The 15,505-nt window shown below is 46.4% G+C and overlaps 1 protein-coding gene across 1 annotated transcript in view; it reads right to left on the bottom strand.

Moving 5' to 3' along the window:
* Positions 1 to 235: 235 nt before the first annotated feature.
* The window catches only part of LOC309560470 (uncharacterized protein), a 257,648-nt gene continuing 242,378 nt past the window's right edge, over positions 236 to 15,505 (bottom strand). Inside the window, exon 19 of the mRNA XM_082264103.1 lies at positions 236 to 553. Coding sequence (XP_082120229.1) covers positions 372 to 553 — 182 coding nt within the window. The 3' untranslated portion in view covers positions 236 to 371. The remainder of the gene's footprint in view (positions 554 to 15,505) is intronic.

Genomic DNA, 15,505 nt, shown 5'->3' with positions numbered 1-15,505 from the left:
CAACATATCATAGATGTCAGCAGTACAAATTCAAAATTTTCTGGATGATGAGGTAAGTATAACGCAGGTGAGTTGCCACCACAGGGCGTATCTCCTGCAATAAAATTGCTAAAGACTGCTCTCACTTCTATGGTTTTGCTCCCTCATTGCCCTGGAAAAACTCTCTTGCCAGAGAGAAAGAAGCTTCTAGTGATACCTTGATGGTTCAGCCATAATCTAGCATACAGACAGATCCATCTATAAAATGTGATTTAACAGAAAAAAAAAAGGTGAATTGAAATATTGCTAAATTATTTGAAAACAAAGTCAAAAAGATTTGAGGTCCACTGAAGTCACCATTATGTTTGCTGAAATGGATGCTATATGGGAATCTAATAGGGGACAAATGCCATCTTAAATTTAGGAGCCATTTTTCCAAGTCCACTGTATTCTGGCGAGAGATCGATCTCATCAGGGGATTTATCAGAGCGGATGTCAAATTTCTGAAGGATGGATGTGAGGTAGAGGAAAAGCTCCATACGTGCTAGGCCTTCTCCAGGACAAGCCCTCTTTCCTAAACAAAGATGACAAAGAAAGTAAGAGATTTAAAGTAATTTTTTTGCCTCATACAATCATTTCAGACCTGCCTAATTTTTAAATATACCATTACAATTACACCTATTGAAAATACTAGTATGATATGAAATCTTTGAACTGTGAAATAAAGAAAAACCTATGTTTACTGTGACTTTAAATAGTTTGTTTGGGCCAAGCTGGTATGCAAGATTCTCTTTCAGGCAGAAATTATCCAAGTGGCTAATTAGCCACTCAAACACTTCTGCGGGTGGTGGAAAGGGGTCCCCTCCCCCTCCCAGAGCCGCCTCTCCCGGACTCTACCGTAAGATTGCGGAGCCTGGGAGCGATGCCGCCGGCGGCGATGGCTGCCCTGAACAGGGAGAGAGGAACTGACATCATTCCCCTTTAGGTGTAAACCGGAATCGACAAGTTATGTCATCACTTCCGGTTCCACCTCTTTGTTTACCTGGCCACCAGCGGTCAGTAAAGCAGCCAATCAGACCGATCTGTGTCTGATCAGCTGCATATGAGGCTATAGGAGAGATTTGGGGATAATAGGCCCCAGATCCCTTTCATAAATAGGACCTGTCATGGCCCATGCTGTCACAAGGGATGTTGTTTATTCCTTGTGATAGCAATAAAGGTAATCCCAAAAAAAAGTGTAAAAAAAAAAAAAAAAATGTAAGCGCCCCCGTCCCACCATTCTTAAGTGCAAATGCGAATGATTGAGCCCCTAGTGTTTATGCGGGGCTCCATGGGACAGTAAAATGGCTACTGTACTCCCAGTTCTCTCCCCTCCCTTCCTCTTATCATAGCTTGCTCTGGTTGTGAGACTGTGTGGCAACAGTGGCTGATTGGTGAATCGGGTGGGCTGAAGCCACACACCGGCTATAAAACCGGCAGTTTGCTTGCCTTGCTGGCCGCCTGAGGAGACCCCTGCTGAGCATGGAGTGCTGCACTGCTGCAAGACCCGGCTGTGCCTGTGTACCTGTAAGGAACTTCTTCGCCGTCTGATACAGAAAGCCGAGGGCTGTGGAGGGGCGGAGTGGCTGAGGCAGTATTTAGAAGATGAGGCGGTTCCGTCGGTCTCAGCCCCAGCTGACATGGAGCATGCCCAGTCTGTGCCTGTAGAGCTTAGTATGGAGAATGGCAGTCTTCCAGCTCCCCCTACTGCCCCAGGTAGAAATTGTAGAGGTAACAGGGGAAAGAGGTTGAGAAGAGAAGATTCTCCCTCTTCTCCTGTCAGAGATACAGTAAGAAAAGAAAGGTCACGCTCCTCAAAAAGAGCCAGAATTGAAACACCTCAACAAGCTTTGCAAGCATTTCAAGTGAGGAGGCAGCGTCTGGGCTGTCTGCGAGCGTGGGCCGCAGTTCTGGTGAGAATTAGGATTTACATTTTGCTGAATTGGGTAAAGTAGTTGGTTCTTTGGCCAACGTACTTGCTAAGTTACACGAATCACATAATGTTGGTACTGTATGGAATGGCGGGGACGCAGGTGGTCCATCTATATCTGATAATGTCGTTTTTCACAGGGTATCTCGACCATTCCATCATGTGTTACTCCTTTGAATGTTCCTAATGCCGATAAATTGTCTGCTAATATTAGTAATGCCCGTGCAAATTCTTCTATCCCTTCAAATTCCTCACTTTCTGTACCCGTTAATGCCCTGGTCTTTAAAACCTGCTCTCCCCTGTGAATTATCCCCTCTGGGTTATCACTTATCTAATGCTGTTAAAGAGAAGCTATGGCGTGACTAATTTATAGATATACTAGCCTTGCTCCAGTCACCAAAAAAATTCTTGCCTATCTGAAAAGAGATTGGATGATAAGTCTGAGGAAGACAGGAGGAGGGCTATACCCCTGACCTTTCAGAACTGGCTGCAGGCTTCCTTTATCTTTATCAGTGATGGGTGAACGTTTTCCTAAGAAATGCTTGGGTTTGTTCCAGCACTTGGGACACAGTAGCTGAGGCATACCGTCACTTTGGAGGCATCTCATGGTTCAATTATGAAGAGAGCTTCAGACAAAAGCTATCAGTTCACCCATCCCTCCACTGGGGGGGTTAAGGACATAGGCCTCTGGTTGAATCTTATGTTGCCACAAAGACCCCAATATTCACAGAGAGCCCTTGCAAATACACAGTGTACCTTTCGTAAGGGAATATGCTTTGTATACAATGACTCCCAATGCAGGTTCTTATCTAATTGCAGGTAGAAGCATGAATGTTCATTCTGTGCAGGTACCCACCCGGAATCTCGCTGTTTCAAACAGTCCTCTGGCTCACTGCCAAGGGACACTAATGCAAAAGGCGTGAATACCAGTGAGGTTGTCAAAATGCTGTTTTGTCTAGAACGATACCCAGACAGGAAGATGGGTGACCTACTTTATAAGAGATTTCAGTTCGGTTTTACACTTCCTCCTTTTTTTAGGTCAGGGTTACCCTCTGTTAAAAAAAATGTATGTTCTGCACTAATCCACCCCGACATAGTAAGTGAAAAGATTTCAAAAGAATTACAAGAAGGCAGAACTGCTGGACTCCCCCCTCCCCCGCATTTCATAGGTTTTCATGTATCCCAGTTAGGCCCGGTCCCAAAAAAGGAACCAGGTTCCTTTCATTTGATTCATCATTTATCCTTTCCCGATGGTAATTCTTTGAATGATGAAATAGATGTTGAATCATTAGTATCTTATGCTTCTTTTGATGAGGCACTGATTCTATTAAGCCAATATGGTAAATCATCCCTTATGGCGAAGGCTAATATAAAATCTGTTTGTCTCTTACCTGTTCACCCTGGTTTTTATTTTGATGAGCAAATTTTTTTTTGACAAAATGCATGCCCATGGGTCCTGTTACTATTTTGAAGCTTTTTTTTAGGGTTTTGTCTCAGAATTCCCCCCAGGGTGGTGCTATTCATTACCTGGACTATTTTTTATTTACAGGTCCAGCAGACGCACAGGTTTGTTCTGAAATGTTAAACTGTTTTTTCAACATCTGCGAGTCATTTGAAATTCCCCTAGCCCACGAGAAAAATGTAGGCCCAGTGACGGTCATCGAATTCCTGGGCATTACAATTGATTCTGTCACCAGATATATCTGTAACAGTAAGATTCGGTTAGGATTTTTCTCCGCAGATCAAGCGGGGAACGACCAATGGGTTACTCTTTATAGAGCTCCTTTTGATAATATTTGCCCGGTTTTCAGGATTTCCCAAAAGATTCCATTTTTCTTCTGTACTGTCTTCCTGACTTAAGACACTCAATCTGTCCAGCTTTTATTTCTCTTCACACTCCTTCAGGATAGGCATGGCTACTGAAGCCAGCCTTCTTGGTTTCTCTCTAAATAAATTAGGTCAGTGGAATAGGTTTAAGTTTTAGGTTTGTCCCGATCTTGTTTTGTTTGACCTTTTTTCCAGGTTCTGCCAGGCATGTCATTTGGATAGTTGGCTATTCCTTTATATTTTGGGCCAAAAGGAGAGCTTCAATCAGGAATTTTGGAACCACCCTCAGTTTGGATGAAGGACTTTTTAGGGTTTTTTGTTTGGGTATAAGGGGCTTGAGATGTCGAAATCTTAGGGACCATTTAATTTACCTGCTAGGTCAATGGCCTTCCCAGATGTTCTAATTATACACGCAGGGGCTAATGACTTGGGCAGGATTAAGACTTGGGATTTGATTTGCGAAGTTAAGAGGGATTCATCTTTTCTTTAAGTTGTTGTTCCCTAATACTGTCATAGTATTCTCGGAAATGGTACCAAGGTTCCTTTAGTCGAGTTCTAGTAATCTTCACTACTTAGACAAGATTATTAAACGTTTGAATAGGACTGTATGCAATTCAGTCATTTCTCAAGGCGGCCTTTCTTACTGCCACCTCGATCTTGACAGTTTCCTTGCTGGCCTTTATAGGGCTGATTTTGTGCACCTTTCAGATGTCGGGCTTGACTTTAACAGCGTGGGGGGGGGGGGGGGCCTTCAGCCACTCCGCTGCTGAGTGGTTTTCAGCTGATGGGGTTTGTCATCCAGTTCAGTTCTGGATGGACTAGGTGACAGTACTAATTAATAAATGATTAATAGTTATGTAACTTTAAGGTTAAAATATATTGCTGGTTATGGATTTTTATGCAAGTTTGGGTTACCCCTTAGTCAGTATTATGGGCTATAATGGCCACAGCATTTATTTATTGGGTTTGTCTCTATTTCTAATACTGTTAAGTCCTTTGTGCTGTACAAAGGGCTACTGTCCTCCCAGTTCTCTCCCCTTCCCTCCTCTTATCATAGCTTGCTCTGGGATACAGCCGTTGTGAGACTGCGTGGCAACTGGCAACTGGCAACAGTGACTGATTGGTCAAATAGGGTGGGCTGGAGCCGCACACAGGCTATAAAACCAGTGGTTTGCCCTCCTGGCTTGCCACCTCAGGAGACCCCTGCTGAGGACGAAGTGCCACGCTAATTCCAACTACCCTCCCTTCCTATAAGGATTTCTGTCATGGCGTTTGTTAATGGTGATTTGTCATCCAGCTCAGTTCTGGGTGGATTAGGTGACAGTATAGTAGAGAGAGAGAGAGAGAGAGAGAAACTAGGGTGATAATGAGAGATGGTCTGAATATATATGTTATTTGATGCATTCATAAATAATACAATTACTATTTATATATAATATTAATTTATGTATTTATCTATGAACTATTTAATCTAATTATTAGTTCTATCTTCAAAAAGCGGAAAGAGAAAACTGTATCAGCCCATCCCCACATGCCAAGGTCTTAGGTGTTGTCCTGGACTCTGAACTCTCCCTCAAGCCCCACATCCGATCACTGTCCAAATCTTGCCGCCTCAACCTCCGCAACATCTCCAAAATACGCCCCTTTCTAACCAACGACACAACAAAGCTCCTAGTTCACTCCCTGGTCATCTTGCGCCTCGACTACTGCAATTCCCTCCTCATTGGCTTACCTCTACACAGGCTATCCCCCCTGCAATCCATCATGAATGCTGCTGCCAGACTCATCCACCTTACCAATCGCTCAGTGTCCGCTGCTCCTCTCTGTCAATCCCTCCACTGGCTTCCGCTCACCAAACAAATTAAATTTAAAATCCTAACATCTTACATAGCCCCCAACTACATCACTAGCATAGTATCAAAATATCAACCTAATCACTCTCTTCGTTCCTCTTTAAATCTCCTGCTCTCTAGCTTCCTCGTCACCTGCTCTCCAATCCTATGTAGCTCCTTACCCCTATCTGTCCGATTATTTCCTACTCTATTAACTTTTAGACGATCCCTGAAAACCCTCCTCTTCAGAGAAGCCTATCCTAACCACACCTAAAAACCGTACTTTAATTTTCTCCCTCAGCTTATCTCCCCCCAGTTATTGCCTTTTGTTTCACTTGACCCTCCCTTCTAAATTGTAAGCTCTAACGAGCAGGGCCCTCTAATTCCTCCTGTATTGGAAATATATTGCAACTGTATTGTCTTCCCGCATATTGTTACATGCTGCGCAAACTGTTGGCGCTGTATAAATCCTGTATAATAATAATAAATATAATAATAATGTTCAAATGGCAAAGTGTCACTAGATACGTGAAACTCTTGTTGCCTAGAAAGGTGTATCAAGTGAATTACATCAACAAGAATAAATGGATTTTTGTAAAATCTTACCGTAAAATCCTTTTCTCTTAGCTCATTGACAGACGTAGTCCTCGGTGATACACCACCTTCGGGTTATGTTGCCTCCACAGGAGCAGGACTAGACAGGAAATTAAAAAGCTCTGGCCACACCCTAGGGGCAGTCCCAGAGGGTATATCCTCTCTCTCTCTGCCTCAGCAAATCAGTTATGTGAAAAAGCAGTCTTTAGAGATTTTAACCCAACTCAAAAAACAGAGGGGCGGGGACTACGTCTGTCAATGAGCTAAGAGAAAAGGATTTTACGGTAAGATTTTACAAAAATCCATTTTTCTCTAGCGCTCATTGACAGACGTAGTCCTCGGTGATACACCACCTTCGGGACGTCCCAGAGCAGTATCACAACTGAGGGGTGGGAAAATGAAATCAAATCCCAATCTAGAAGGCCCAACCGGTGCCAACTAGAAGTTTACAATGCTCATCCTTAATGATGAGACTCAACAAAAAAGAGAAAATTTTTTTTTTTTTTTTTCAAACAGAAAAAAACCCTCGAGGTAGACCACCGGTCTCCTCAAATTGCGGCCTGCAAAACCTTGCGGCCAAATGGGGCATCCGCCGATGCCGTCACATCAATTTTATAGAATTTTGTAAAGGTATGTACCGACGACCAGGTGGCCGCCTTACATACCTGGACCACTGACGCCTGATGGCGAAAGGCCCAGGAAGTACTGAGCGCTCGAGTGAAGTGCGCCCTAACAGGGAACGGAGGACTCTGACCCTTAATAGAATAAGCCTGTACCACCGTTTGTCTAATCCATTTGGCAATGGTCGCGGCAGATGCAGGCAAACCCTTTCTGGGGCCATCCGTGATCACAAAAAGTGAATCCGTCTTACGGAAGGATTCCGTAGCTTTCAGGTATACCCTGATTGCCCGATCCACATCTAAGGAATGCAACGCATGTTCCCGATGATGCTTGGGCTGAGGACACAAGGAAGGTAGTACAATATCTTAATTCAGATGAAAATCTGAAACCACCTTAGGAAGAAAAGATGGCTTAGGATGAAGTACTACCTTATCCCTATGAATCACTAGGTAAGGGGACTGGCATGATAATGCAGCCAGTTCTGACACCCTGCGAGCAGAAGTAATAGCCACCAAGAAGGCCACCTTCTGGGATAAAGTAAGCAAGGGAATCTCCCTGATGTTTTCAAAGGGAGGTTTCTGTAGAACCGACAAAACCAAATTAAGATCCCAGGGCGGTAAGGGCGCGCGGACTGGAGGAGCCAGGTGCCGCACCCCCTGGATGAAATTCCGCACCAAGGATTTGGTAGCTAAAGGTTTCTGAAAGAAGATTGATAATGCTGAAACTTGACCCTTGATGGTGCTCAAGGCTAGCTTCTGCTCAACCCCTTGTTGCAAAAAATAACTGATTTGCTGAGGCAGAGAGAGAGAGGATATACCCTCTGGGACTGCCCCTAGGGTGTGGCCAGAGCTTTTTAATTTCCTGTCTAGTCCTGCTCCTGTGGAGGCAACATAACCCGAAGGTGGTGTATCACCGAGGACTACGTCTGTCAATGAGCGCTAGAGAAATTTTTGTTAATAAGTAACCACGATCTGTTCACAAAAAATTACAAATAATAAATTGTGCAAAAAGTTTATAAATAGTTCAGTGCCCCACAATTCAATGTGTTTAGTGAAGAGATGATGCACCAACTTTCCCACCACTGTAACAGCTGTGCTGTATATGTGAAAATTGGCCGCTTACCGAATCAAAAGATCTCACCAAGAGATCATATGTATGAGTGGAAGCGCCTCTGAAGACAAATGGTCAGCCAGCTCCAGGGAATGTATCCAGGCTTATGGTGTTCCTTAATCACGTTAATCACTTCATGTGGTTATAAAAGATAACAGAAGACGCTCATAGTGCATTAAAACTGGTTTATTAACCACTTCCCTCAAATGGATATACCCATATGTCCTTGGGGTTCAGTGGTAATACGGGGATGATGCCTGAACATACATCCCGGTATCATTTTTTTGCAGCTGGCTATTCCGTTTTAGGCAGAAATGATCCGAGTGGCTAATTAGCCACTCAATCAATTCTGTGGGTGGAGGAAGGGGGTCCCACCCCCCTCCTGCCGTCGCCTCTCCCAGCTCTCCGGTCCCATCTCTGTGCCCAGGAGCGATGCGGCCGCTGCGATGGCTGCTTGGTACAGAGAGAGAGAGGAACGGATGTCATTCCCTCTCTCTGTAACCCTGGAAACCGGGAGCAATGAGTATTTGTCACTTCCGCCCCTTTGTTTACCTGGCCACCAGTGGGCAGAGAAGCAGCCGACCGGACCGATCTTGGTTTGATCAGCTGCATGGGGGGGGGGGGGCCAGAGGAGAGACCCCAAATCTCTCCATAAAGAGGACCTGTCACGGCCCATGCTGTTGCAAGGGATGTTCATCCCTTGTGATCGCAATGGATCATTACAATTTTTTTTTTCCATAAAACAAATAATAATAATAAAAAAAATTGAAATGCCCTCGTCCCACTGTGGTTACGCGCAAATGCGAATGGATGTTACTCCAGCACGCATATGTAAACAGTGATCGCACACACTGCTACACTGCGACTTCGTATCGCACTAAATCGCCTCGACTTGAGATTGGTCCTTGTGATGGCTGCTTGGTACAGAGAGAGAGAGGAACGGATGTCATTCCCTCTCTCTGTAACCCTGGAAACCGGGAGCAATGAGTATTTGTCACTTCCGCCCCTTTGTTTACCTGGCCACCAGTGGGCAGAGAAGCAGCCGATCGGACCGATCTTGGTTTGATCAGCTGCATGGGGGGGGGGGCCAGAGGAGAGACCCCAAATCTCTCCATAAAGAGGACCTGTCACGGCCCATGCTGTTGCAAGGGATGTTCATCCCTTGTGATCGCAATGGATCATTACAATTTTTTTTTTTCCATAAAACAAATAATAATAATAAAAAAAATTGAAATGCCCTCGTCCCACTGTGGTTACGCGCAAATGCGAATGGATGTTACTCAAGCACGCATATGTAAACAGTGATCGCACACACTTCTACACTGCGACTTCGTATCGCACTAAATCGCCTCGACTTGAGATTGGTCCTTGTGTATTTTACTATGTGGTCATTATATGTTTTTTTAGCAAATACAATTAAAATGTTTGAATTTCATGTAATGTGTTGACTGCAGTCATTGGCACCTTAAAAATCCGAAGCCCCCTATTTTGTGAGAGCATTTTCCTTTGTTCCTGCTTACTATAGAATTATATTTTAATATTCAGAGAAAAAAACTCAAAACTTCCATCTATGCTTTATTATGCTGATAAATTATTTTGAACTCCCCTCCGTCCCCCAGCATTACTAGCAGTGGCCATCTTAAATAAGGGCAAATGGTTCATGTAGAATTTACTTCCTGGATCTGCCCTTATCACAGGAAAGCAGGCAGGAGGAGATGCTTAGCTAAAAAAAACCTTCCTCCCCTCTTGAAGACTCATTTGCCTAGGCCTGGAAACCAGGAAGTAACTGAAGAAATGTAAAAAAAATCTAGTAAATGTAGCATGTTTTCCAGGCATTGGGCCGTATGTGGGTCTGCCATTGTTACCGGTATCAGCCCATTTAGGCTGATACCCAAGTGTGAGATTGGAGACAATGACCATTCCGGCATCTTTGGTTTGTTTTGTTTATTTGATGGGAGAAGGGAATGAGTGGGACACTCCTCTGGCTCAACTAGGTACAACTGGGACACTTTGCAGAAAAATGCCTGTTAGCACTGTCTTGACACCAGCTGGATGCCGACCAACGCTTAGAAAATACTGACTTGCTGAACTATGCTTGAACTTGACTCTTGACACTCTGGTTAGCTCAAAAGTCCTATAAACAGCTCCCCCTAGCCCTTCACTGACTGAGGTAGCTCTTTGTAACTGCTTATCCAACTCTCAAAACTGTACACTGCACACTGCACGTTGTACACATTAACTCTTCAGGGCCCAACCGCTGGCGGCCCCTTTACACTTCAGGGTCCTCTCACTAGACACCCCCTCTACATTTCAGGGTCCTCTCACTAGGCAACCCCTCTGAACTTCAGGGTCAACACTGGCACCCCCTTTACCGCTAGCTGGCTCCTGGATCCCTTGGACCTACACCGGAGTGGTCCCCTCTGCTAGGCAGACCCCCCAGGGGCAGTTTACAGTACTCACAAACTGGGAATGCTTTCCTGAAACTAGACCCCCTCCAGTTGGACACCCGATCCTGCTGACAGGAGGAGAGACAGCCGTACTCTCCCTCCTGGGATTCTGCGTCATCTGCTCTCCTCAAACTTATACCCACTCCCAGAATCCTGTGCGGCAGAATCTGCCTTTCTGGGGTAGATACAGGCCTGAATGTGCCATCAATTGAGTTTCCTCCACTGCCCAATGAGAGCCCTCTTGAAGCCAGTTGGAAGACTGCCCTCTCAATGACCACACCTGGGAGACATGACAGCCCAGCTGAAAATCATGGCCCTGCTGTTAAGCAGCTACGGCCCACTATACTTTGCCTAGCACCTACCTTGTAGGCTGCTACATAAATAGGATATACTTTCCTATCTATTTACTAATGTTAGCAGCATAAGGAGTAAAAAAAAAAGTCAATGTTGATTGAGAGAGTAAAGTTATGTTTGAAATATTTAGCACTAGCCAACTTGTTAGTTACATCATTAAATAGTGACTACACTTTACCTCCTTTTTTAGCTCAAGGAGGAACCAAATAATCCAAACTATGAGCTCACCAATGCATTATTTTTTTTTTTTTTTTTTTTTTTTTTTTTTTTTTTTTAGGTGGAAAAGTTATTTATTTCTGGTTCAAACATTTTATTGGAGAACAAAGTAAACAGGTAACAACAATTTGGTAAACAGAGTGACAAGATAAATACAAGCCAGATGCGCGTAACAAAATAACGGCTACAATAACCATGGGTCAAACTTAGGAGTAGGTGGAGAAGAGGCAACCAGGGGGGGCTGTGGTCAGGACCCTGTGACCAGCGTAGCCAACCCATAGGCACCCCATAAAGGGAACACTCTGTGCCCAGGTGGGAAGGCGCGGTCAAGCAGCAGACAAAGCAAGGGTGAACAAAGCCCAGTAGCACGTGAGAAGAAATAAATGGGTGCGATAATCCACATGGTAATGCAACTAGACGGGGGAAACAGAGGATACAATAAGTAAAACCAGGAAAAGCAGGCCAAACCAGGGAGCCTGCGGGGTGCACTCTGTAGTTCATGACAGGCTCAAACAGGTGTGTTGTTGGTACCAGAACAAATCACGTAGGGAGGTGGAGTAGGAAGAAAAAGGGGGGGGGAGAAAAAAAGGGGGGGGGAAGGAATGTTCGCCGGGGGGGGGGGGTCAATGAACAGGAAGTAGTAACCAATAAGCCTCAGGTTAACATCAGGGCAGTAGGAGGGAGGTGTCGAAATTGGAGGGAAGAAAATGGTCAACCCAAGGTTGCCAAAGTTTACTGTACTTGTCTATTTTATCCATTAGAACCGCCTCAATTTTGGCGTGTATCATGGCGGTGGTGACCCGCTGCTTGACCTCAGGCAAGGAGAGGTGCGGTGACTTCCATGCTCTTGCAATGGTTTGTTTGGCTGCCGTGGTGACTTGGAGGAATAATTTGTGCTGAAATTTAGATACAGGGTCTGGCTTCACATTGAGTAACGCGAAGAGGGGGTCAGGTGCGATTGATTCAGCCATCAAGGTAGAGAGGACTTGGAAGACAGCTTGCCAGAAGGTTTTTACTAGCGGGCAAGTCCACCAGATGTGCATGTGCGTGCCTGCCTCCAGGCAGCCTCGGAAGCATGTGGAAGAGTGGGAGGGTAGGAATTTCACAATGCGTGAGGGTACCAAGTACCACCGCATCAGCACTTTGTAATTGGTTTCCAAGGCAATTATATTTTGGGAGGCTGCTTTTGTCACTTGCCAGATCTTAGCCCAGTCTTCAGTATCTAAGGAGGACCCCAGATCTTGTTCCCATTTAGCAGTATAAGTGGGAGGGGTGTTGTCAGGGGAGTCTGTGAGATTGGAGTACAGTTGGGAAATGAGGCCCCGGGTGTGCGGGTTACGGTGGCAGGTATGTTCGAAGGCAGTCATGGTGGGCAGAGAAGAGTCAGTGCGGATGCAATTGGCGTAAAAGTGTTTTAGTTGGAGGTAGCGGAAAATCTCAGAGCTCTGTAGGTGGTGGGACTCACAAAGCGCAGAGAAAGGTTTGATGGTGTCGGATTCTATCAGAGTGTGTGCCCGAAGTAGACCAGCTGACGTCCAGTGTCGGAAGGACGAGGGGGATTCCCAGGCCGGGAGAAAGGATGGGTTGTGTAGAAAGGAAAGCAGAGGGTTATGTGGAGATTGTAGCTTGAATTTAAATTTTAGGGCGTCCCAGAGGCGTAGGGAGTGGCGCATGATGGGATTAGAGATGGACTTACGATCGGAGTGAGTAAGCCATAACAAGTTAGCTACAGAGAAGGGGTCGCATTCAACCGTTTCCAGGGATACCCAAAGAGGGACTTCACAGGTGGCATGCCACTTGGGCAGCTGGGCCAGCTGGGCTGCCTGGTAATATTTGGTAAAGTGTGGGAGGCCAAGGCCACCTCGGAGTTTGTGGAGAAAGAGTGTTCTGCGGGGTATTCTAGGTCTAGACTTGCCCCAGACGTATGTGAAGGTGCGTCTCTGAAGCTGGCGAAGGTAGTAAGAGGGGACATTAACCGGGAGCACCCGGAAGAGATACAGAATCTTAGGTAGAATGGCCATCTTAGCGACAGTGATGCGCCCCATCCAGGCTAGGGGTATGGAGGACCAAGATGCCATCAAGTTCGTGAGATGACGAAGCATGGGGGGGTAGTTAGCCGAAAACAGCTCCAGCGGGTCCGCCGTCAACTTAATCCCCAGGTAGGGTAGGGAGTGCTGTGCCCAAGAGAAGGGGAGCACCGCACGTAGTTGTGAAAGGAGAGAAGGGGGCAGAGAAACATTGAGAGCACGCGACTTACCGGGGTTAACAGTCAGGCCTGAAAGGTGTGCGAACTGGGACATGGTAGCGAGGAGGTTGGGTACGGAAATGAGAGGGGACGTAAGGAACAAGAGGATGTCGTCCGCGAAGAGACACAGTTTGTGGTGGAAGCCCCCAAATTCAAGACCTTTTATGTCGGGGTTGGCGCGGATTTTGTGTGCTAGGGGCTCTATTGCTAGTGCGAAGAGAAGGGGTGATAAAGGGCAGCCTTGCCTAGTGCCAGACCGAATCGGGAAGGGGGATGAGCGGAAGCCTGCATAGCGGACAAACGCTGTTGGGGAAGAATAGAGCGACGATATCCAAGAGAGAAAGTGAGGGCCAAAACCCCATCTGTGTAATACGGTTTGTAAGTAAGACCAGGAGAGAGAGTCAAATGCTTTGCTAATGTCAAGGGAGACAAAGCAGGCAGGGATGTTACGACGACGTGCGAGATAGGTTAGGTGTATAGCCCTGCGAACGTTGTCTCCGGCTTGCCGGCAGGGAATGAAACCGGTTTGGTCCTTATGGATTAGGGAGCCTATGATTGGGTTAAGGCGTGTAGACAGTATTTTGGCCATCACTTTGACGTCTATATTTAGAAGAGAGATTGGGCGATAATTGGACCAGGCGGAGTCATCTGTGTGTGGTTTGGGAATCATAGAAATGGCCGCTTCCAAGGAGTCTCGGCCAAACGTATGGCCTTTGAGTATTGAGTTGAAAGCATTGGAAAGCATGGGGGTCAAGAGTTCGGAGAAGCGTTTATAGTAGGAGGCGGTGAAACCGTCGGGACCAGGTCGTTTGTGGAGTTTAAGGGCTTTAACCGCCGCTTGAATTTCCAGATCTGAAATAGGCTGTTCCAAGGTTTCCCTGTGGGTATCAGACAGGACAGGTAAGGCAATATCGGAGAAAAACTCAGAGAGTTGGGAGTCCGTTGGGGTTTGGGAGGAGGAGTAAAGCTTGGAGAGCTGGCGTCGGAAAGTGTCAAGTATTTTGACGGGGTTGCTAGTGTGGGTTGTGGGGGAGGTTTTCAAACGAATCGGTTTGCGGGCAACGGCGACATTGCGTAGGGAGAGGGCGAGGAAAGTGTCCGGTTTATTCGCTTTGCAATAAAATTTATGACGAGTACGTCTGAGTTGTTTGTCAGCCGCGTCTGTAAGGAAGAGATTCAATTCCAGTGTAGCCTTGTCAAAAATTAGCTTGTTTGCAGGGGTGGGGTGGGCCTGGAAGCTGCGGTGGGCTTGATTAAATGCAGAATCCAAGGCTTGATAGGTGAGGCGGCGTTCCTTCTTGCGTCTGGATGCTAGGCTAATGAGAGTACCCCTGAGCACGGTCTTGTGCGCTTCCCAGATGGTGAGTGGGGAGACATCTGTGGTGGTGTTGTGAGCGATGTAGTCTTTGATCGCAGTTGCAATCTCAGATCTGTGAGAGGGATGGGCAAGCAAAGTATCATTCAAGACCCAGGAGAATGTGTGTTGTTTAGGGATCAGAGAATCAAAAGAGGAAACCACAGCAGCGTGGTCAGACCAGGGAATAGGTATGATCGTTGAGGCTAGGAGGGAGGGGGAGGTGGCCGCTGGGACGAGGATATGGTCTATGCGTGAGAAGGTATTATGTGGGTGGGAGTAGAAAGTGTATTGCCTCTTGGACGGGTTATGTTCACGCCAAGTGTCAACAAGAGAGTGATTGTGGAGCAGTTGCTGGAAGGAGAGGCGGTGTGGGGATGGAGACGCTGTGGCGGGGGACTTGTCTAAGGACGGATATAAGACCTGGTTCGAGTCACCACATAGAATGGTCGTACCTTTTTTGTGTAGTTCTACGACTTGAAGAAAATGTGTAAGGAAGGAGCTGGAATTGGTGTTGGGTGCGTAGTATGAGGCTAGGGTCACTTCCGTGTCCAGCAAGGTGCCAATAAGGATAAGGTATCTACCTTCAGGGTCCGCTATAGACGAATGGAGCGCAAAAGGAGTGGTCCGGTGGAAGGCGATCATCACCCCTCTCTTCCTGACAGCAGCTGAGGCTGTGAAGAACTGAGGAAAAGAGGCAGTTAGGAAGTTAGGGGTATGGGAGGAGGAAAAATGAGTTTCCTGTAAGCAGGCGACATGCACATCAAGCGAAGCCAGTGAGCGAAAGGCCTTGCGGCGCTTTTGAGGAGAGTTAAGGCCTTGGACATTAAAGTGATAGAACATTCAGGGTGGCCATGGGTCATTTGGGCGAAAGCAGCAAAACGGAGGAGGCAAGAGCATGAGTAGTGGAGCCCCCCGGCGAACAGGGAAAAGGGAGGGGGAAGACAGAGGTAGCAG

The sequence above is a fragment of the Pelophylax lessonae genome (assembly GCF_965119305.1).
Source record: "Pelophylax lessonae genome assembly, chromosome: 7".
NCBI lineage: Eukaryota > Metazoa > Chordata > Amphibia > Anura > Ranidae > Pelophylax > Pelophylax lessonae.
This window is presented reverse-complemented; position numbering and strand designations above follow the sequence as displayed.